We start from the raw sequence: 23196 nt of genomic DNA, 5'->3' as shown, positions 1-23196 counted from the left end.
TGCACTCTTGGTTAACAGATGAGAACTCTTTTTTACCCCCTGTGTTTTACAGTATTTGAATTCCAGAATTTATCCGGAGCTCTCCAAATAGTGCTTCTTAGTCTTCTTGTGGCCAAAGATTCCTTTTAATAATGGCTTTCCCCCCTAATCTCCTAAATCCCTGTAGGGTGTTTTTTCAGGAGAGTTGTTAAAACTAGAAACAAGGAATTGTCAGCTTTTATGGTGCAGTAAAAATACATTTAACTTGAAAATTGGTAGGAGATTATATCAGTCACAGAAAATAAAGCAGTTACATAAAAAAATAGGTGAAGTACTTTATGAATTTGGATAATCTTTAAGAAACTATAGCTTAATGTGTACCTAATTCACGGTTTTTCTTTTAGAGGAGAGATTATGAAAACCTGTATCTGAAATAATTTAATAATAATTGTATTGGTCAAAATATGTTTGTGGTTAACAAAGAGAAAAGAAAGAAACCATAGGTGTTTGCTTCCTAATTTTGTCCTGAGTGGTTATGAGGAGAGCATCTCTGCAAATTACTGGTTATGTTATTACTTGAATTAATAATCTTAAATTAGAGCATGTTTACAGGAACTTTATAATTTGAAGTAAAGAGTTATCACGTTCAGACACCTGGTTGTGCTGGTCTTTCTTCATTTAAGTATAGAACATTTGAAAGCAAAATTCCAAAGCCTGATTTATTTTATCTTTGTTTATTTACAAGTATGTGTAATCTTGCTCTTGTTTTGAGCTTCTTTATACTGTGTAAAAATATTAATCATTAGGTGGTCTTAATGTAGATATCTTCAGCACTTCTACAGAAAGTCATTGTCAGAGAATTCATTCTAATTCAAGGTTAATTAGTGTACCATTAAAATAATGTGTTACAAAAATTAATTATAGCACAGGTCAAAAAAACGTATTAAAAAGCGTAGTGTAAATGTCTGAGAGCACATCATCCTCCCTAAAACATTGCTAGACTAGTGCTACCGTTCTGGAAAATATATCTAAAGTGGAAATCAGTACTGAGGTCCAGTCATAGGTCTTTCCCCTAAAGTAAATTTTTGGCACCACATATGGGAAATTTAAAATATAACTACCATTAACAGTAAAATATGTTGCTTGTCTGCTTTCCCATTGCAACAGCTAAGGATTTATATTTTAACATTAGTTGATATAACCCTGTTGGGTTAAACCTAAAGAGAAATCAGGAACCTGGTTGAGAAGTAGAAATTATCTGTTCATTTTGAGGTAAAGCTACTAGATATATTAATATTATGTTTTCTTACTTAACTGTTAGGTACTTTGGTAGGTGCCCCGTGTAAGTGTATCACACATCATTTTAACTGTGCAGTAATTCTTGTTAATAGTTTAACTAAATAGCCGTAGAATACATACTTAAAATTAGAACGAAAGAAGATAGAGACTTTGAAATCCTGATTCTTTTAATGTAAAATCTGTGAAACAGTTAAATAGAACTATAGAATATTTTATACATTGCTATTTTTCGCAAGAGTCTTATTACAGTATCTGATTGACCATATGAAGGGTTTTGGAATTTGTGCCTTAGTGGCAGCAGGTCAGTACACATTAGAGCTACAGAAAAAATTTTTTTTTAAGATTTTATTTATTTATTTGCCAGAGAGAGAGACAGCCAGCGAGAAAGGGAACACAAGCAGGGGGGTGGGAGAGGAAGAAGCAGGCTCCCAGCGGAGGAGCCTGATATGGGGCTCGATCCCAGAACTCCAGAATCACGCCCTGAGCCGAAGGCAGACGCTTAATGACTGAGCCACCCAGGAGCCCCAGAGCTACAGAAATTTTAACTTGGGAAACTCTTTTCTGTACTCAACAATACATTTATTACTTGTCTTTTAGAACTGTCTCCATTAAAAGATAGTCTTAGTGGGTTCTGAAAAAATAGTTTTGCCACTATAACAAATTGTAAAGAATTTGCCCACATTTTAAAATTTTCTGCTTTCCTTCCTCTTTGGATTTTGTATAAGCCTGTAGGAAAACATATTCACAAGTAAATAAATTGAGCAAATGGAAGGAAAAGAGAAGAGTAATTTGTAGGGAAGAAGTTGTCATTGTTTTTTTTCCTTGTTGTTTTCTTCAAGAGTAAATCCTGGTTTAATTAGTCGAACTACTAGGTGCATGAAGAGAGTCTGAAAGATAAAGAGTATAGAGTGGGTTTAGAAAAGCTTTCTCGAAAAGTGCTTTTTACTTTAAAACCATCTTTGTTGCTTGTATCTTCTTAAATCTTTTCTAAAATGACATAAAGTAGGGATTTCAACTTAATGTAGAAAAACATTCAATTCTGTAAAAATGACAGCATCACTTCTACCCTCAAAAAGTAGGGTTAAACTATATATCACTCATTTCTTCAGAAAAGCCCTCTACTTCTGGGTTTTTTTTTTTTTAATTCTTTGGACCAAGTGGGTTTCTTTGATTAACTAAATCAAGATTTTCTGAAAGTGGAGAATAGAATTAACATGTTGATAGTAACTGTGAGTCTTTGGTAGACAGTGGTTAAATGTTTCGTATTTAGTACTTTGTCTCCTTACTGTTAGTCATCTATTCTGTTTTGCAAGTGCCAACATTTGAAGATAGACACTAGCAGACGTATTAGTGGGTTTTTTTTTTAGACATTTCATAGTGTAAATTTGGGATATTAATGGGCAATGCTTAGTTTCAAACTGACCAAATTTTCTTACATTATAAGGACTATATGAGTTAATTTAGATATACTGATTGTGACTTCTACCTAAGTTTAAGTACTCGTATTTTATCCATAAGATTTCTTTCACCAGAAGTGAACATAATAATTTAAGAAAACTATATTTTACATTTATAAAGTATGTTAAAATTAACAACGCATCATCTTATAGTTCATTCATTCAACAAATACTGTTGTTGTTACTGCTGTTAGTATTATCCTTTTCTTCACTGTGTAGATGAGGAAATGGATCAGGGTGAAGTGAGGCATTGGGCTGGTGCATAATGTATTCCAGAAGTAGAACTCAGAATTTCCAGTTGATTTAGAAAAGTCGACTGCCTTTCCCTAGAGCATTTTATATCAACTAGTCTTAGAATAATTAGCCTACAGTTTTACATATTACTTTGTCTTTCTTAAAACATTTTATCTTTTAGTACATACCTATTAATAATTACTTGAATGGCTTAAATGCTACAATCAAAAGTTACACGGTGACAGAATGAATAAAAAAGAAGACCCATCTATATGCTGCCTTCAGGAGACTCACCTCAGATCTGAAGATGCATACAGACTGAAAGTGAAGGGATAGAAGAACATTTACCATGCAAATGGAGGCAAGAAACAACCTGGGGTAGCAATACTTATATCAGACAAAATAGACTTTAAAAGAAACACTGTAGGGGCACCTGGGTGGCTCAGATGGTTGAGTGTCTGCCTTCAGCTCAGGTCATAATCTCCAGGTCCTGGGATTGAGCCCCCTGTTGGGCTCCCAGCTCAGCGGGGAATCTGCCCCTGCTTGTGCTGTCTCTGTCTCTCTCTCTCAAATGAATAAATAAAATCTTAAAAGAAAAAAATAAAGCAAACACTGTAGTAGGAGACAAAGATGGGCATTACATAATGATAAAGGGATCAATCCAACAAGAAGATGTAAGAATTGTAAATATCTATGCACCTAACATTGGAGCATCTAAATACATAAAGCAAATATTAATGGACATAAGAGAGAAATTGATGGTAATACAGTAATAGTAGGGAATTTAACACCCCATTTACATCAATGGATAGATTTAGACAGAAAATCAATAAAGAAACCGTATCATTGAATGACACATTATACCAGATGGATGTAACAGATATATATAGAACATTCCATCCAAAAACAACAGAATACACATTCTTTTCAAGTGCTCATGGAACATTCTCCAGAATAATCACATGTTAGACCACAAAACAAGTCTCAAATAATTTAAGAATATGAAATCGCACCATGTATTTTTGCTGATCCCAAGAGTTTGAAACCAGAAATCAATTACAAGAAAAAAGCTGGAAAAAACGCAAACATGTGGAGCTCTAAACAACATGATACTAAACAATCAGTTGGTCAGTGAAGAAGTCAAAGAAGAAATAAAAGACATGGAGACAAATGAAAATGAAAACACAAAGGTCCAAATTTTTTTGGATGCAGCAGAAGCAGTTCTTAGAAGGAAATGTTTAGCAATACAGGCCTGCCTCAAGAAACAAGAAAAAACTCAAACAATCTAACCTTACACCTAAAAGAACTAGGAAAAGAAGAACAAAGCCCAAGGTGAGTAGAAAAAAGGAAAAATAAAGATCAGAGCATAAAGAAATGACATAAAGACTAAAAAAGAAAAAGAAAAAAACCCCAATGAAATCAGGTGGAGGTTCTTTGAAAAGATAAATAAAATTGATAACCCTTAGCCATACTCATCAGGGGGATAAAAAAGGACCCAAATAAATGAAACCAGAAACAAAGGAGAAGTAACAACTGACACCACAGAAATACAAAGCATTTTAAGAGACTACTGTGAAAAATTATATGCCAACAAATTGGACAACCTAGGAAAAAATGGATAAATTCCTAGAAACATACAGTCATCTAAAAGTAAATCAGGAAGAAATAGAAAACCTGAAAAGCTAGTAACAAAATTGAACTGATAATAAAAAAACTACCAAAAAATGGAAGTCTAGGACCAGATGGATCCACAGGTGAATTCTATCAAACATTTAAAGAAGAGTTAGTACCTATTGTCCTTAAACTATTCGAAAAAATAGAAGAGGAAGGAAAGCTTTCAAATACATTCTACAAGTCCGGCATTACCCTGATATCAAAATTGGGCAAAGACACCACCAGAAAAGAAAACTACAAGTCAATATCCATGAAGAACATAGATGCAAAAATCCTCAACAAAATATTAGCAAACCACATTCACAATGCATTAAAAGGATCATTCACCACCATCAAGTGGGATTTGTTCTGGGGATGCAAGGCTGGTTCAGTATTCACAAATTAATCAACGTGATATGCCCCATCAACAAAATGAAGGATGAAAATCATCTGATCGTTTCAATAAATGCAGAAAATGCATTTGACAAAATTCGACATCCGTTTATGATAGGAACTCAACAAAGTGGGTTTAGAGGAAAAATACCTCAACATAATAAAGGCCATATGTGAAACACCCACAGCTGACACCATACTCAATGGTGAAAAACTGAGAGCTTTTTCTCTAAGGTCAGGAACAAGACAAGGATGTCCATTCTCACCATGTAATTCACTCTACCACTAGAAGTCCTAGCCATAGCAATTTTACAAGAAAAAGAAATAAAAGGTATCCATATTGGTAAGGAAGAGGTTAAACTGTCCCTATTTGGAGATGACATGATACTATCCATAGAAAACCCTAAAGGCTCCACCAGAAAACTACTAGAACTAGATACTAGATAGAACTAGAACTAGATAGAACTACTAGATAAATGAATTCAGTGAAGTTGGAAGATAAAAAATTAATACCCCAGAAGGGGGAATGAAACATGAGAGACTATGGACTATGAGAAACAAACTGAGGGCCACAGAAGGGAGGGGGGTGGGGGAATGGGATAGGCCGGTGATGGGTAGTAAGGAGGGCACGTATTGCATGGTGCACTGCGTGTTATACACAACTAATGAATCATCGAGCCTTACATCGGAAACCGGGGATGTACTGTATGGTGACTAACATAATATAATAAAAAATCATTATAAAAATAAATAAATAAATAAATAAAAATACAAAAAAAAATTAATACCCAGAAATCAGTAGCATTTCTATAAACTAATAACAAAATAACAGAGAAATTAAGAAAAAAATTCATTTACAGTTGCACCAAAAATAGTAAAATACCTAGGAATAAACTTAACCAAGGAGGTGGTTAAGACCTGTACTTTAAAAACTATAAAACATTGATGAAAGAAATTAAAGACAACACAAATGGAAAGATATTCCCTGCACATGGATTGAATATTGTTAAAATGTTCATACTACCCAAAGCAATCTACAGATTCAGTGCAATCCCTATCAAAATACCAGCCATGTTTTTCACAGAACGAGAATAAATAATCCTAAAATTTGGATGGAACCACAAAAGAGCCTGAATAGCCAAAGCAATCTTGAGAAAGAAAAAGCTGCAGATATCATAATTCCAGATTTCAAGGTACCACAATAAAGCTGTAGTCATCAAAGCAGTATGATATTTGCACAAAATAGGCACATAGATGAATGAAACAGAGTAGAGAGCCCAAATATAAACCCATACTCATATGATCAGTTCATCTACGACAAGGTAGAAATACAGGGAAAAAATAGTTTCTTCAATAAATAGTGCTGAGAAAAGTAGACAGGTACATGTAAAAGAATGAAACTGGACCACTTTCTCACACGATCCACAAAAATAAACTCAAAATGGATTAAAGACCTAAATGTGAGACCTGAAACCATAAAAATCCTAGAATAGAACACAGGTAGTAATTTCTCTGACATGGGCCATAGCAACATTTTTCTAGATATGTCTCCTAAGGCAAGAGTGAAAGAAAAGCAAAAATAAACTATTGGGACTATATTAAAATAAAAAGCTTTTACACAGCGAAGGAAACCATTAGCAAAACAGAGGAGCAACCTACTGAATGGGAAAATATATTTCCAAGTGATTTATCTGACAAGGGGTTAATATCCAAAGTATATAAAAAGTTTATATGCCTCAACACCAAAAAAATAACCCAATTAAAAAGTGGGCAGAGGACCTGAATAGACATTTTTCCAAAGACATACGGATGGCCAATAGACATATGAAAAGATGCTCAGCATCAATAATCATCAGGAAAATGCAGATCAAAACCACAATGAGATATTACCTTATATCTGTCACAATGGCTAGAATAAAAAACACAAGAAATAATAAGTGTTGTGGAGGATGTAGAGAAAAAGGAATCCTCCTGCATTGTTGGCGGGAATATGAATTGGTGTAGCCACTGTGGACAACAGTGTGGAGGTTCCTCAAAAAATTAGAAACAGAAATACGAGGGGTGCGTAGCTGGCTCAGTCAGTTAGTTGAGTGTCTGCCTTTGACTCAGGTCATGATCCCAGGGTCCTGAGATTGAGTCCCGCATCGGGCTCCCTGCTCAGCAAGGGAGTCTGCTTCTCCCTCTTCCTCTGCCCCTCCCCCACTCGTGTGTGTGTGTGTGTGTGTGTGTGTGTGTGTGTGTGTGTGTGTGCGCGCGCGCGTGTGCACTCTCTCAAATAAATAAATAAATAAAATCTTTTAAAAAAATAGAAATACTATATGATCCCCCCCCAAATACTGTATGATCCAGTAATTTCACTACTGGGTGTTCACCCAAAGAAAACAAAAACACTAGTTTGAAAAGATAAATGCACCCCTGTGTCTATTGCAGAATTACATACAGTGGCCAAGATATGGAATCAACCTAAGTGTCTGTTGATAGATAAATGGATAAAGAAGGTGTGATATTTCTATATGTGTACACAACACACACACACACACACACACACACGTACGTTCGCTCACACCTGCAAATGTAATGCTTTTGTAAAAAAAGATGAGATCTTGCCATTTATCAAGACCTAGAGGGTATTATGCTAAGTGAAATAAATCAGACTAATAAAGACAAACATTATATGATTTCACTCATGTGGAATCTAAAGAACGAAACAAATTAATAAACAAAAAGAATCAGATCTGTAAATACACAGAACAAACTGATGGTTGTCAGAGGGAAGGGGGCTGGAGGTATAGGAAAAATGGGTGAAGGGGAGTGGGAGATACAGACTTTTAGTTGTGGAATGAATAAATCACAGGAGTAAAAGGCACAGCATAGGGAATACAGTCAGTGATACTGTAATCGCATTGCATGGTGACAGATGGCAGCTGCACATGTGGGGAGCACAGTATAACATGTAGAGAAGTTGAATCACTGTGTTGTACACCTGAAACTAACATTGTGTGTCAACTCTACTCAGATAAAAAAATAATAAAATACATACACAATTCTCAACCAAAAAAAAAGTATGTCTTACTTGGCCTCATAAGTGGAATAACAAATTCATTTCTTTTTTTGTGTTTTTAGGGCAGAGCTCTACTCCATTGGGCATGCGATCGAGGACATAAAGAACTAGTTACAGTCTTGCTACAATATAGAGCTGATATTAACTGTCAGGTAAGACTGATGAAGAGGCAGCTTTTTAAAAAAATTGTGGTAAAATTCGCACAACATAAAATTCACCCTGTTAACCACTTTAAAGTGTACAGTTCTTTGGCATTCATACAGCTAACAGTGTTGTGTGACCGTCACTACTTTCTTGTTTCACATTTTCATTACCCCAGAAGGAAACCTTGTACTTGCTAAGTAGTCACTCCCTATTTCCCCCTCATCACAGACCTTGGCAACAACTAACCTGCATTCTGTTTCAGTGGGTTTGCCTGTTCTGGATATTTCCTATAAATGGAATCATAATCAGTGGCTTCTTTCACTTGGCATAATGTTTTCAAGGTTCATCCATGTAGCATGCAATAGTACTTCATTCTTTTTTTATGGCTAAATATTATACCAGTGTACGAATATACCACATGTTGCTTATCATTTCATCAGTTGATGGGCATTTGGGTTGTTTTCGGCAGTTGTGAGTAATTGCTATGAACAATTCATGTATGTGTTTTTATTTGAATGCTTGTTTTCAGTTCTTTTGGTTCTGTACCTAAGAGTAGAATTTCAGAGTTGTATGGTAATTTGATGTTTTTGAGGAACCTGCAAACTATTTCCACAGGAATCACACCATTTTATGTTCCTGCCAGCAATGCGTGAGGGTTCTAATTTCCCCCCTGCTTTGCCAATACTAATTTTCTTGTTTAATAGGCCATCGTAATGGGGGCAAAGTGAAATCATGTCTTGCTTGATTTTGATTTGCATTTCCTTAACCACTGGCAATGTTGATACCTTTTCCTGTACTTATTAACAAAGTCTGTATCTCCTTTGGAGAAGTGTCTGTTCAAGTCTTTCACCCCTTTTTAAATTGAGTTGTTTGTCTTTTTGTTGTTAAGATGTGAGAGTTCTTTATATATTCTGGATTGTAGACCTTTGTCAGGCACATGATTTGCAGGTATCTTCTTCCTTTCTGTGAGTTCTTTTCACTTTTTTTTTTTTTAAAGATTTTTTTTTATTTATTCAACAGAGATAGAGACAGCCAGCGAGAGAGGGAACACAAGCAGGGGGAGTGGGAGAGGAAGAAGCAGGCTCACAGCAGAAGAGCCTGATGTGGGGCTCGATCCCAGATCGCCGGGATCACGCCCTGAGCCGAAGGCAGACGCCCAACCACTGTGCCACCCAGGCGCCCCTCTTTTCACTTTTTGATAGTGTCCTTTGGTGCACAGGTTTTTAATTTTGATTCAGGTCTAGTTTATCTGTTTTTTCTTTTGTTGGTTGTGCTCTTGGTGTCATACCTAAGAAACCACTGCCAAATAAAAAGTCATTAAGATTTACCCTTATGTTTTCTTTCTTTTTGTTTTTACTGTAGCAAAATATGCATAACATAAAATGTACAAAACCATTTTTAAGTGTGCAGTTCTTTGGCATTAAGTACATTCATATTGTTAAATCATCACCACCATTCATCTCCAGAAGTTTTCCTTCTTCCCCAACTGAAATTCTGAATTCTTAACTAACTCCCCATTCCCCCATCTCCTAGCAATCACAATTCTACTTTCTACCTTCATGAGTTTGACTATTCTAAGTATCTCATATAAGTGGAATTTTATAATGTTTGTCCTTTTATGACTGACTCATTTCACTTAACATAGTATTTTCAAGGATCATATCCATGTTAGTAGCATGTACCAGAATTTCTTTCCTTTTTAGGGGTGCCTGGGTGGCTCAGTGGGTAAAGCGTCTGCCTTCAGCACAGGTTGTGATCCCAGGGTCCCGGGATCAGATCGAGCCCCACGTCAGGCTCCCTGCTCTGTGGGGAGTCTGCTTCTCCCTCTCCCTCGGCTCCTCCGCCACTCGTGCTCTCTCTCTGTCTCACTCACTCTCTCTCTTAAATAAATAAAAAATTAAAAAATAAAAAGAATTTCCTTCCTTTTTAAAACTAGATAATATACGATTAAATGTATATACCACATTTTGCTTATCCAAATATCCATCTATGAACACTTGGGTTGCTTTCCTTTTCACTGTAGTGATGAGTCCTCCTATGAGCGTAGGTAACAAATGTTTGAGTCTTTGCTTTCCCTTCTTTTGAGTATATACCCAGAAGTGGAATTGCTTTATCATATGATAATTCTTTGTTGAATATTTTGAGAAATCACCATACCATTTTCCACAGTGGCTACACCATTATACTTCCATCAGCCATGCACAAGTGTTCCAATTTCTTCACAAGTGGGGCTCAAACTCACAACCCAAGGATTAAGAGTCACATGCTTCTCCGACTGAGCCAGCCAGGTTCCCTACAACTTTGTTTCTTTTTCAAGATTGGTTTGGTTATTGTGGCTTGCTTAATAAGCTGGAATTTTTTTTTTTTTTTTCAAGAAACGTCATTGGGATTTTCATAGGGATCGCATTGAATCTGTAGATCACTTAGGGGAGTATTGGCATCTTAACAATGTTAAGTTTTCTAACCTGTGGGTTGTTTTCCTTTTATTGGTTTCTCTAATATTTTTCGGCAGCATTCTGTGGTTTTCAGTGTATAGTTCTTTCACTTCCTTGGTTATGTTTATTCCTAAGTATCTTATTCTTTTTGACACTATTGTAAATGAAATTGTTTTCTGAATTTCCTTTTTGGATAGTTCATTGTTAGTCTTCAGAAACACAACTGATTTTTGCATGTTGATTTTGTATCCTTCAACTTTGCTGAATTTGTTTATTAGTTCTTACAGCTTTTGTTTAATCTTTGGCGTTTTTCTACATATAAGATCATGTTTGTTGTCTATAAACAGAGATAATTTTACTTCTTCCTTTACAATTTGGATTCCTTTTCTTTTTCTTTTTTTTTTTTTAAAGTAATCTGTACACCCAGCGTGGGGCTCAAACTCATGACCCCAAGATCAAGAGTCACATGTTCTACCAACTGAGCCAGTCAGATGCCGCAGGATTCCTTTTATTTTTCTTGCTTGCTTGCTCTGACTACGCCTTCTAGTACTGTGTCAAATAGGAGTGATATAAATGGGTATCTTTGTCTTGTTCTAGGTGTTTACTTTCAGTATACTAGATATAAAATGCTTTTCTTTACCTAACACTGATTGCCATATATATCCATTCCAGTCCAGCCTTTTAGGTCTTATGGAAGCATCCTGGCTCTTTTCATTAAGCCTGAAAATTTTAGTTCTAACTACACTCTCCATTTCACCCTAAATTTCTTATTTGACCTAAAAGAAATCTCTAGTTTCTTTACATGTGCCTTCTCCCATGTCAGCACATTTTATCCATTCTCATGCTATTATATTCATCCTCATCTCCATTCTCTCTGTTTTTCAACTGTTACAGCCACGTGGGAAAAGCCTAATTCTGATTAAGCCAGTTACCTTCCCTTTACACATGTATACCTAGTCTCCGGGCAAATCTAGAAAAAAAAAATTATACAACTCCGATATTATCATAACTTACGGTATCCATCTTTAATTTTTCATTCTCAGATTCTCTCTCATTTCACAGAGAATAGGAGAAAGCTTTATCACCAACCCAATTCTCAGCCAATAGGTCAAAAACATATCTCTTCTTGGCTATCCGCCAGACACTTCAAAGTCACAGTATCTTACAGTGAACCTACCATCTCTCAACAACTGCTACTACCCCTCAGTGTAGTTGGCACCATCATCCAACCAGTTTTCCAGGAATCATCCTTGATTCTGCTCTCATTTTCATACCCATTCAAGTCCTGTAGGTTCTGCCTTCTAAGTAGATCTCCAAATCTACCTACTTCTCTATTTCAACGTTTCTAGTACACTAGTTCAGGCCTCTTAAATTATTTCAGCAGCTCTGAACTATATTTCTGCTTCTAATCTTTATATCCTTCAGTATATTTTCCATTTTTCATCTGGAGAGTCTTTCTATAATGCTAATTTGCAAATGTTTTCTTATGTTTATTTTTTAAGGCAAAATCTAAATTTCATGTGCCCTGGAAAGCCCTTCATGATCTTACATCTCCACTTACTTCTCAGCATGCTCCTTGCTTGTCTCCCATTCCTGGTGTGCTAAGAAGCTTCATTACTTTGAGGGACTTGACATACTGCTCACCTCTTGGCCTTTATATGTGCTGTTTTCTCTCTCCTTCATTCTCCTTCCTATGCCTCAGCTTACACATCACTTCCTGCGGGAAGCCTTCTGTCACTCAGCCACTTAGACAAACCCAGTAGTTTATAGCTCCCTGTTCTTAAGCTCATCAAAGAGTTATCACAGTGCAATCACTTTGTACTGTAAGGGCTGATTACATGTCTGTATTCTCAGCACTACCGTATACAGGTACTACAGTTTGGTTCTATCACCAGTGCCTCACATAATATCTGACACACAGTAGTTGCTCGGTGATTATTGAGTAAAGGAATATTGGCTTATAAAGAAGTTGACAAAATATTAGAAAAATAGAACATGAGTACCAGAAAGGACCTAAGCATTTACCAGGACTTTTTGTTGCTTTGTCAGAAGAAATACTTCTTTTCCCATTAGACATGTGTGCATTCTTCTTGGGCCAGTTCTCTAGCTTTGAGTCATAGGTCAGATCATAGCCTGCTGCCATAATTTGCCTTGAAATATATATATATATTACATTGATTTTTTTTTAAGTGGGCACTATGTATTAAAAAAAAGAAAAAACCTTGGGACGCCTGGGTGGCTCAGTCAGTTAAGTGTCTACCTTCAGCTCGAGTCGTGATCCTTGGTTCCAGTTCCCTCTCCTGGAGACAGATCTGTTACTGGTTTTATATATATCCATGCAGGATATGATATATATATTATAAGCCTGTGCAGTAGTGATATGATACAAACTACACACACTATTCTATAACTTGTTTTCTTTATCTTGGAGATTATTCTATATCAGTATAGACAGTGCTACCTTACTCTGTTTAATGGCTGCATAATATTCCTTTATAGAGATGTATCATAATTTATTTAACTGGTACCATATAAATGGACCCACGTGTTGAACATCCTTTCCTGTAACCAAGAACCATTTGTATTTCATTTTCTGTGAAACATCTGTTCATATGTTTTGCTCAGTTTCCGTTGGATTGATGTTTTCTTCTTAATTTAGAGGAACTTTTTATATATTAAGGAAAATTAGCACTTTATGATAAAAATATTAAAGTTTTTCCCCATGTTTCCTTCTTGTACTTTCATCTTTTCATGGTTTCCTTGATCCATCTAGAATTAATTTGTGTCACATGTGTGTAATCGACATTTTATTTTTGTCCAGATGGTGCCAACTTTATTTTTGTGTGGATGATTAATCATTTGTTCAGTAATGTATATTGAATAATCTTTCCTCTACTGATTTGAAGTATCTTTCTTTTTTCCATATTCTCACTTTCTGTAGGTATTTCAGTGTGTTTTGGGGGCTGTTTCCTGTTCCGTTGCTCTGTTTTTCTGTTCATGTACTATGATGTTTTAAGGATTATAGCTTCAAAATATTTTTTAATATCTGGTAGGATAGGTTTCTTCACTACTTATTGAGAAATTTTCCTGTATTTTTACTTGTTTATTTTTCATTATCAACTTTTAAATTATGTTTCTATCCCTTGCTTCCCCTATCCACTACCATAAAGTTAAGTAAGTTAAAAAAAACAACAAAGTATTGATGCACTCATGTCTCTTATTTGGTTTGCATTGTTAGGAGGTATTTTGGAGGGAGATGTTCCCAAGTTAGAAGTAACCTGAGGTTTCGGTCTATATTTTTCTTGTATTATGTTTGGTTAATATAAGACAAACAATCCAAAAACTGCCTTATGTGGCCTATGGAATACTCTTTACAGAACACCAGCTTTAATGCAAAGTAAAAGTTCCATGTAGGTTTTTAGATGGATCATTTAGGACTATGTGCAGCCAGTTTTTTCCTCGACATTTTTGTATTCACAGAACTTCTTTATATTGCCCTAGCCTCGAGTTTCCTTTGTTATTGACAATCCTAATCCATATGATCTAGCTTCAGTTAAGGGACCGCTCTTGGCTTTGTCAGTTTGGATTGCTAACATGCTTCCAAGTCACAGGGCTTTTGGAGATTACCTCTCAGAAGAGCCTTCCCCTTGTAATTTCTTCTTTGGTTTCGTTATTGAAAACTCTTTTCAAATATAGACAATACAAACATAATAAATGGAAGGAAGGGTTCATCTCCCTCATGATTCAATCTTTCTTAAACAACATTATTATTGACTGGCCTATTGGTTGCCAAAAAGGAAAATCAATTTTATTAGAAGTATTTGCTTGGCCACAGATCTTGGTACTAACCCAGCAGAGACAGGCTGATGTTATCAACTATCTGAAGACTAATTTTTACCATTAGCCTGAAACGGAGTAGTAATTAGAGATATGTCAAAGTCTACTCTGTGTTTTTCTGTCATTTTTACCCGTCAGTATATCTCATACATACTTTTATTGCACTACAGTTTCTACATTCCATGACTGATGGAATTGGAACTTTTTATTTTATTTCTAAGAAAGATCCTTTATAGATTTCATTTGTTATCTGGTAGTATTATGGACATAGTTTTGTCTCTTCCACTGCTTGGTATTGATTTTTAGTTCTACTCTGGAAGTTAAGTTCTTAACCATATTTGATATTAGGATATGGGTTAAATACACACACATACACCCCACAGACCTTTTGAGTAATTTTGATCTTTCAAGCCCTGGAGAAAGATTAAAACTACTCCCAAAGCACACTGGAAGTATTTGAATGCTGAAGATTTATTACTAGGTTTTCTAAGATTTACTGTAAAGTAATACTAAGGAACTCAGCAGGGTTGGAGGAGAAGTGGGAGCATCTGTGGTGTTAGGTGTTTACACTGTGTACTAGGTGTTAACATGCAGTTCAAGCGGAAAAAATTTTGTTTGAGTGGTACTGAAATGTTTAAGACTTGGCGATTTATAAATTACATAAACTTATGGTTTATATGATGGCAGAGAGCACCATACTGTCTGTGACTATGTGTTGTAAAAGATTTCAAAAATATGAGATGTTAAATAAACTTATTGTGGTGACCTTTTCACAGTATATACAAATATTGAATCATTATGTTGTATACCTGAAACTAATATAGTGTTGTGTGTCAATTACATCTCAGTTAAAAAAAAAAATAAGATACTGCGGAATGAACGAATAAATGAATGAATCTGAAAAAAAAAAGAAATTCTATCTCCGTATGTAGTTTTATGAAATAAATAGAAAATGTATTTTTTAAAAAGCATGGGAATAATGACAAGTCTAGATTTCACCAGCGTGTTGTGGGGCTTAAAGTAATGACAGTAGCCTCTCTACCTCAAGCTGTCTTGCTGCTCCTGGCCAAGTCTACTCCTCCACCCCAAGTCCACCAAGAATATTTCTGCCAACAGAGACTTCTTGAGACTGCTGTTTATTATGTCACTGACCTGGTCAAAACTCTCTAATGACTGCACTGTCCATAGGACAAATTCCAAACTCTCTAGATTTGAATTCAGAGTTCTTCATTATCTGAAAAAAGACAAAAAACAAAGTCATGAGAAAATATAAAGCAGTAAGTAAAACCATCTATAATTCTATTATGTGTGTGGGTTGGGGGAGGGGTAAGATATAAAACAGTTTTTTAGTGTTTACTGTGTACCAAGCATTTTATATGTATTGTCTCTCTTAGTCATCACATCAGTCCTATAATGTAGGTGTATTGTTATTTGCATTTTACTGGTGAAGAAACAGGAGGTTGGGAAGTCCTAGAGCTAATAAGTGACAAAGTTTAGATTTGAACATGTCATTCTGACTCTAAATAAAGCCCAACCTCTTAACTGCTCCACTGTAAAATTTGAGCACATTTTAGTCTCATCTTTATTTTCTCTACTTACACGTATATAACATATTTTAAAGACATTTGGTACAGGGACGACTGGCTGGCTCAGTGGTAGAACATGCAACTCTTGATCTCAAGATCGTGAGTTTGACCCCCATGTTGGGTATAGAGATTACTTAAAAAAATAAAAAATAAATAAAAATTGAAGTAAAAAAAAGAAGATACTTGTAAGTATTGTACATAGAGTAGTTTTTCTTTATTATTTAAAAGAATTGACATATAAAATACATTTAGTGAGATGCGTATAATACAAAAATCTTAAGGACACAACTTAATACACACACACACAACTATGCAGTTACCACCTGTAACAAAGTAGAACATTTCCAAAACCCCTAGTGGGTTTGTTTCCTTAAGCAACTTCCTATCAATATCAGTCCTCCCACTCCCACTCTGAGGGAACTATTATTCGGACTTTTATTGCCATCAATTAGTTCCACCTCTTCTTGAAATTCAATGTTTATAACATATATTATTTTGGATCAGGTTTATTATGCTCGATATAACATATGCTCAATATAATATATATCCATCTTGTTACATATATCATTTGTTCCTTTATTGCTGTATAATGTTTTTTTATTGTATGCATGCATATACCACAATTTATCTATTCTCCTGTTGATGGACATTTAGTTTTTTTTATTTTTTGCTCTTCAGTTTAAGGAATATTGGCTATTATGAGTAAAGTGGCTATAAACATTTTACATGGGCATATACACATATATTTTCATTTCTCTTGGGTATATATTTAGGAGTAGAATTGCTGGATCATATGGTAACTCTATGTTTAACCTTTTGAGGATAAACTTATGGTTTTTCAAAGAGGCTTCCCCATTTTACATTCCCACCAGCAATGTATGAGAGCTCTACTTTTTCCGCATTCTTGTCAACATAGCCATTTTAGTATATTTCATTTGTGGTTTTGATTTTCATTGTCCTAATTGGTAATGATGTTGAGGATCTTTTCCTGTGCTTATTGGCCACTTTTGTATGTTCTTTGAAAGGTAAACGTCTTTTCAGATCCTGTGCCCACTTTTTTTTTATTGGGTGAAAGCACAATAAGCTTTTTTTAGAAGCAAAATCTGTTGAGGGATATAATGGACCCAGGGCCAGCCCTTTTGAGGTAAATCATCATTTGTGTCTTTTGTTGCCATCCTCTCTTCTGCCTGAGGTATTAATCTGGGTGAAATCAGCTTTGAGAGGACCGATAATGGTGACCTCAAAGGGAAAATATGTCATATCAGAAGCCTGAAGGGTGTGAGTACAGTGGAGTAGGTTGGGGACTTTGCTTAGGTGATGGTATTAGTAGTAGGATAAATGAAGTAACTGCCTGAATCAGACCTTTTATTTTGTTTTTGGCAATTTTCTTTTAATCTCCCTAAATTCTCTAGCCATCATCCAGAGGGACCCCCAAAGAAAAGGAACTAGGGTAGTTTTGTGTATTCACCTAATTCTATAGGTGGTTTCTATACCTCAAACAGCTAGAGCAGATTAATATTAACTATGTCTAGGGGAAGGGAAGGAAAACTGAATGGGAAGAAATCAGAGAGGGAGACAAACCATGAGAGACTCTTGACTCTGGGAAACAAACTGAGGGTTGTGGAAGGGGAGGTTGGGTGGGAAGGTGGGATAACTGGATGATGGATGTTAAGGAGGGCACATGATGTGATGAGCATTGGGTGTTATACGCAACTGATGAATCATTGAATACTACATCTCAAACAAATGATGTAGTATATGTTGGCTAATTGAATTTAAATTTTAAAAATCCATATGGAAAAAAGAAAAAAATGTCTGTCCCCATTTTAAGAATTTGGTTGTCTCTTTATTAATTGAGTTGTGAGATTTTTATGTATTATGAATACAAGCCCCTTATCAGGTATATGATTTGCAAATATGTTCTTCCATTCAGTGGATTATCTTTTTACTGGCATAATAGTATCCTTTGAAACACATTAAGTTTTAATTTTGATGAAGCCCACTATAGTTTTTATTTTGTTTGTGTTTTTGATGTCATTTCTAAGAAATTTGTTTCATCAGAGATCATAGTGATTAAGCCTTTTTCTTCTAAGAGTGTTACATAATGTTATCTCTTACATTTAGGTTTTTGATTAATTTTGATTTGTATATAATGTGAGGTAGAGGTCCAGCTTTATTCTTTTACATGTGGATATCCAGTTGTTTCAGTGTCATTGGTTGAAAAGACCATTCCTTTCCCCCAGTTGAGTTATTGTAGGACCCTTACCAAAAATCATTTGACCATAAGCGTAGATTCTCAATTCTCTTCCATTGATTGATATGTCTACCCTTATGCCAGTACACTTCTTTTGTTAAATTTATTCCTTTGCTGAGGTTTTCTGTTTTTCTCATTTATATAAGAATGCTCATAACTCTTCATTGAAATATTTTATGACTACTACTTTAAAATCCTTGTCAGATAATTCTAACATCTGAGTCATCTTGGTGTTTGGTGTATATTGATTGCCTTTGCTTATTTAAGTTCTGATTTTCTTGGTTCCTGATTACTATGGCTTTGTAGTATGTTTTGAAACTGAAAAGTGTGAGCTCTCTGACTTTGTTCTTTATTTTCAAGGTTGTTTTTGCTATTCTGGGCCCTTGGATTTCCACATGAATTTTAGAATCAGCTTACTTATTTCTGCAAAACAAAAGGCAGTTGAAATTTTTATAGGGATTGCATCGAATCTGTAGATCAGTTCGGGGAGTAGTGCCATCTTAAAATATTAAGTCATCTCATCCATGAAATGTCCTTTCATTTATTTAGGGCTTATTTAATTTCTTTAAATGATGTTTTGTAGTTTTCAGTGTATAAATCTTACACTTCTTTTGTTAAATTTAGAACTAAATGAAAATTATATAACTGAAGACACAATAACCGAAATAAATTCCCTGAATGGGCTCAATACCATAAGGAGATGACAGAGAAAAGAATCAGTGAACTCGAAGTCAGATCAGTAGAAATCATCTAATTTGAAAAACTAAGAGAAGGTAGATGGGACAGAAATCAATAGAGATTCCAGGACCTGTGTGACAATTACAGAAGATTTCATTTTTTGGTCATCTGAGTCCCAGAAGCAGAAGAAAAACAGTGTGAAGCTGAAAAATATTCAAAGAAATAATGCAGAAAACTTCCCAATTTGATGAACAGCATTACAGATTAAAGAAGCTGAGCAAACCCAAAATAGATAAATCTGAAAAATTCTAAGCTAAAATATGTCAAAATCAAACTTCCAAAAATTAAAGAGAAGAAAACATTGAAAGCAGCTAGTAGGAAAGAATGCATTATTTCTATAGGGAAACAGTGACTCAGATGGTTTTTCATGGAGGCCAGAAGGAAGAGGCACCACATTTTTCAGGTGCTGAAAGAAGAGCTGTCAACTCATAATTCTATAGCCAGTGAAAATATGTTTCAGGAATAAAGGTGAAATAAAGACATTCTCAAATGAAGAAAAATGCAGAGCATTTGTCACCCACAGATCTACTCTAAAAGAATGGCTAAACGGAAGTTCTTTAAAGAGAAAGGAAATAATAACAGGAGAGAACTTGGAACATAAAGAAGAGAAACAACAATAGGATGGATGAAAATAGGGATAAAAAATAATATACTATCCTTTACTCTTGATTTTTTTAAATTACACTTGACCAGCAAATCAAAAATTTTAACATCATGTGATGTTAAATATCCTACTGATCCATAGGAAATATTTAAGACAATTACATTGGGGAGGGGAGAATTTCTAGTTTCAGCTCCAAAATTAAAGAACATAGAAATACCAGTCCTTACAACAACAAAAATAATAGTGGAACACATTGACAAGACCAATGTCAAGGAGCTTACCCCCCATGTTTTCTTCTAGTAGTTTTGTGGGTTTAGATCATTAATCCATTTTGAGTTGATTTTTGTGTGTGGTGTAAGATAGGGGTCTCAGTTACTGAGAGAATTGTCTTACAATCTCCAATTATGGTTTATTTACTTTTTCTTTTATGTTCCTTTTTATGTGCCTTCAAACTTTGTTATTAGACATAATCTAAAATCTTGTTGAATCGACCCTTTTATCACTGAGAAATGGCTATTTAAAATCTATTCTTAGTGTGTAAAATGTATTTTGTTCAATATTATATAGTTAATCTGAAAGAAGAGCTGTCAACTTTTCACTGAGTTGGCTTTTATCTTTTATCACTGAGAAATGGCTATTTAAAATCTATTCTTAGTGTCTTAAAATGTATTTTGTTCAATATTATATAGTTACGTCAGTTTTTCTTTGGATAGTGTTTGCCTTATATATATTTTTTCTATCCTTTAAATTTTACCCTATTTCTGTGTTAGTCTGCTTAGGCTGTCATGACAATATACCACAGACAGAATGGCTTAAAGAGCAGACATTTTCTCACAGCTCTGGAGGCTTCAAGTTTAAGAGCAGAGGGCTGACAGGGTTGGTTTCTGGTGGGATCTCTTGTAGTGGCTTGCAGACAGCTGCGTTCTGACTTGTCCTCACATGGCCTTTCTTCTCTGTGCTCACAGAGAGGTCTCTGGTGTTTCCTCTGCTTCTAATTGGACAACAGCCCCTTTGGATCAAGGCCCTACTCCTATGACATCATTTAACCTTAATTACCATCTTAAAGGCCCTGCCTCCAAATACAGTCACACTGGGGGTAAGGGCTTCAACTTACAAATTCGAGGGGAGCATAATTCGGTGTATCAGCTATGTCTTTATATTTAAAGTGTGTTTCATGTAAATACCGTGTAGTTAGGTCTTGGTTTTTATTCAGATCTTTATCTTTTAATGGCAAGGTTTAATTTATTTACATTTAATGTAATTAGTGGTATTATTCCATTTAATTTTGGCATCTTTCTTTTTTTTTTTTTTTAGATTTTTATTTATTTATTTGACAGAGACAGCCAGCGAGAGAGGGAACACAAGCAGGGGGAGTGGGAGAGGCAGGGGGAGTGGGAGAGGAAGAAGCAGACTCATAGCAGAGGAGCCTGATGTGGGGCTCGATCCCAGAATGCCGGGACCACGCCCTGAGCCGAAGGCAGACGCTTAACTGCTGTGCCACCCAGGCACCCCTGGCATCTTTCTGTTTGTTTTCTGTTTGTTTCACCTGCTTTGTTTCTCTGCTTTTTCTTTCCTAATTTTTTCTGTATTATTTTTTTTATTATTTCATTTTGCCTTCTTTAACGGGTATTTGCTGTCCTTTTACAATCATTCTTTTAGTGGTTGTGATAGAAATTACAAAATAGTCCCTTATTACAGTCTGCCTTAAATTAATGCTTTTGCCTCCTCCTGAACTACGTAAAATCTTAAAATGGTACAATTCTGTTTGTTTTTTGTTTTTTTTTCTGCTTACGTTGCTATAACCGTGATATATTTTTACTTCTGTATTTGCTATGTAGCTCACAGGAGACTGTTTTGGCATTGAACAGTCAATAGTTTTTTATCTTTTGCACATAAATGATGCTTTTTCATTTCTTTGATGTTTTTTCATTGTTTTTTTGTACTTTCCTGATTCCATCTGGTATTATTTTTCTTTTGCCTCAAGAACTTACTTCAGTATTTCTTATAATATTGACTTCTAATGATGGGTGACCTCAGCTGTCATTCTCTGAGTATGTCTATTTCACTTATAGTTTAAAAAGATAATTTTGCTTGATAGAGAATTCTACGTTGGCCACTTTATTCTTTCCGCCCTTTAGAGATGTCATTCCATTTTCTTCTAGCTCTCATAATTTCTTCTTAAAAGTTAGCTGTAAGCCTTACTGTTCTTACCCTGAGGATGCTGTCTTTTGGTCTGACAGCATTTAAGATTTTCCCAGTATATATCATTTTCCAGGAGTGACTAAGTGTGTGTTGTTGTTTAACTCTGCTTAGGGTCCACTGAACCTTTTGACATAACTTTTCTTGATTTTGCAAAATTTTTCACTGTGATGTCTTCGGATATTGCATCTGCTCCATTCTCTTCTCTGATCTGGAAGTATAGTTTCTCATAGTTTAGACCATTTGGCATGTATTCTAAAAATCATATATTCTCTATTATTGTTTTTGTTTATTTGTTTTATATTGCTTTTTAGTTCTCTAAGTGCTCCAGTTTGTATAATTTTTGTTGACCCATCTTTGTCTTTGATAAGCTTATCTTCTGCTGTTAAGACTGCATTGAGTACTTAATTACAAACATAATTTTTCAGTTCTAGAATGACCATTTGATTAACTTTACCTAATCCCTTTTTATATTGAAATTTTTCATCTTTTGCTCTATTTTCTTTCATGTATTTGCAATAATCATTTTAAAGTTCTTTTGTCTTAATTTAAATAGCTGAATCATCTTTGAGACTCCTGCTTTGGGCTCTTTCTTCTTTATTGTTTATGGATCACAATTTCCCACTTGTCCACATGTCTCAATAAAATTTTTTTTTTATTTTGAAACAATCTCAAATTTATACAAACAACAAGAGTGTATTTGAACCTTAAACCTTGAACTAGAAGAGTATTTTGCCAGCATTATACCCTGTCACCCCTATACAAACAAGGACATTCTACTATATAGCCACAATTCAACTATCACAATCAGGATATTATCACTGTATATTACTGTCATCTAATCTTTATACATCACTCAAGTTTTGCCAGTTGGACCTTGAGGGTCTTTTTTTTTTTTCTTAAAATTTATTCATTCTATTTTAGAGAGCATGAGCATGGGGGGGGGCAGAGAGAGGGGGAGACAAGCAGACTCCGGATGAGTGCGGAGACCGACTTGGGGCTCAATCCTAGGATCCTGAGGTCATGACCTGAGCCTAAACCAAGAGTCAAAGGCTCTACTGACTAAGCCACCCAGGTGCCCGCCTAGAGGGTCTTTTCTAACAAAAGGATTCCATTTAGAATCACACATTGCACTTAATTATCATGTCAAAAAGAGCCTAAAGATCTCCTTTAGTCTGGAACAATTTTACAGTTTCTCCTTGACCTTTATGAATTTGATATCTTAAAAGATTATAGACCAATTATTTTTTAGACCGTTTCTCATTTGGAGTTTGTCTGATGTTTCCTCCTGATTATGCTTATGCTATGCATCTCTAGAGGGAT

At 35.2% G+C, this 23196-nt stretch overlaps 1 protein-coding gene across 3 annotated transcripts in view; it reads left to right on the top strand.

The window, feature by feature from the left end:
• ACBD6 (acyl-CoA binding domain containing 6) overlaps nt 1–23196 on the top strand; it is a 204856-nt gene that overhangs the window by 98053 nt on the left and 83607 nt on the right. For all 3 annotated transcript variants that reach the window (XM_045811483.2, XM_045811481.2, XM_045811482.2), the window contains exon 6: nt 8139–8228. In XM_045811483.2, the coding sequence (XP_045667439.2) occupies nt 8139–8228 (90 nt within the window). The remainder of the gene's footprint in view (nt 1–8138; nt 8229–23196) is intronic.

The sequence above is a fragment of the Ursus americanus genome, chromosome 2 (assembly GCF_024610735.1).
Source record: "Ursus americanus isolate L20-20 chromosome 2, mUrsAme1.1.p, whole genome shotgun sequence".
NCBI classification, from domain to species: Eukaryota; Metazoa; Chordata; class Mammalia; order Carnivora; family Ursidae; genus Ursus; species Ursus americanus.
Note: the sequence above shows the minus strand (reverse complement) of the source record. Positions and strands in the feature narration are given on the sequence as shown.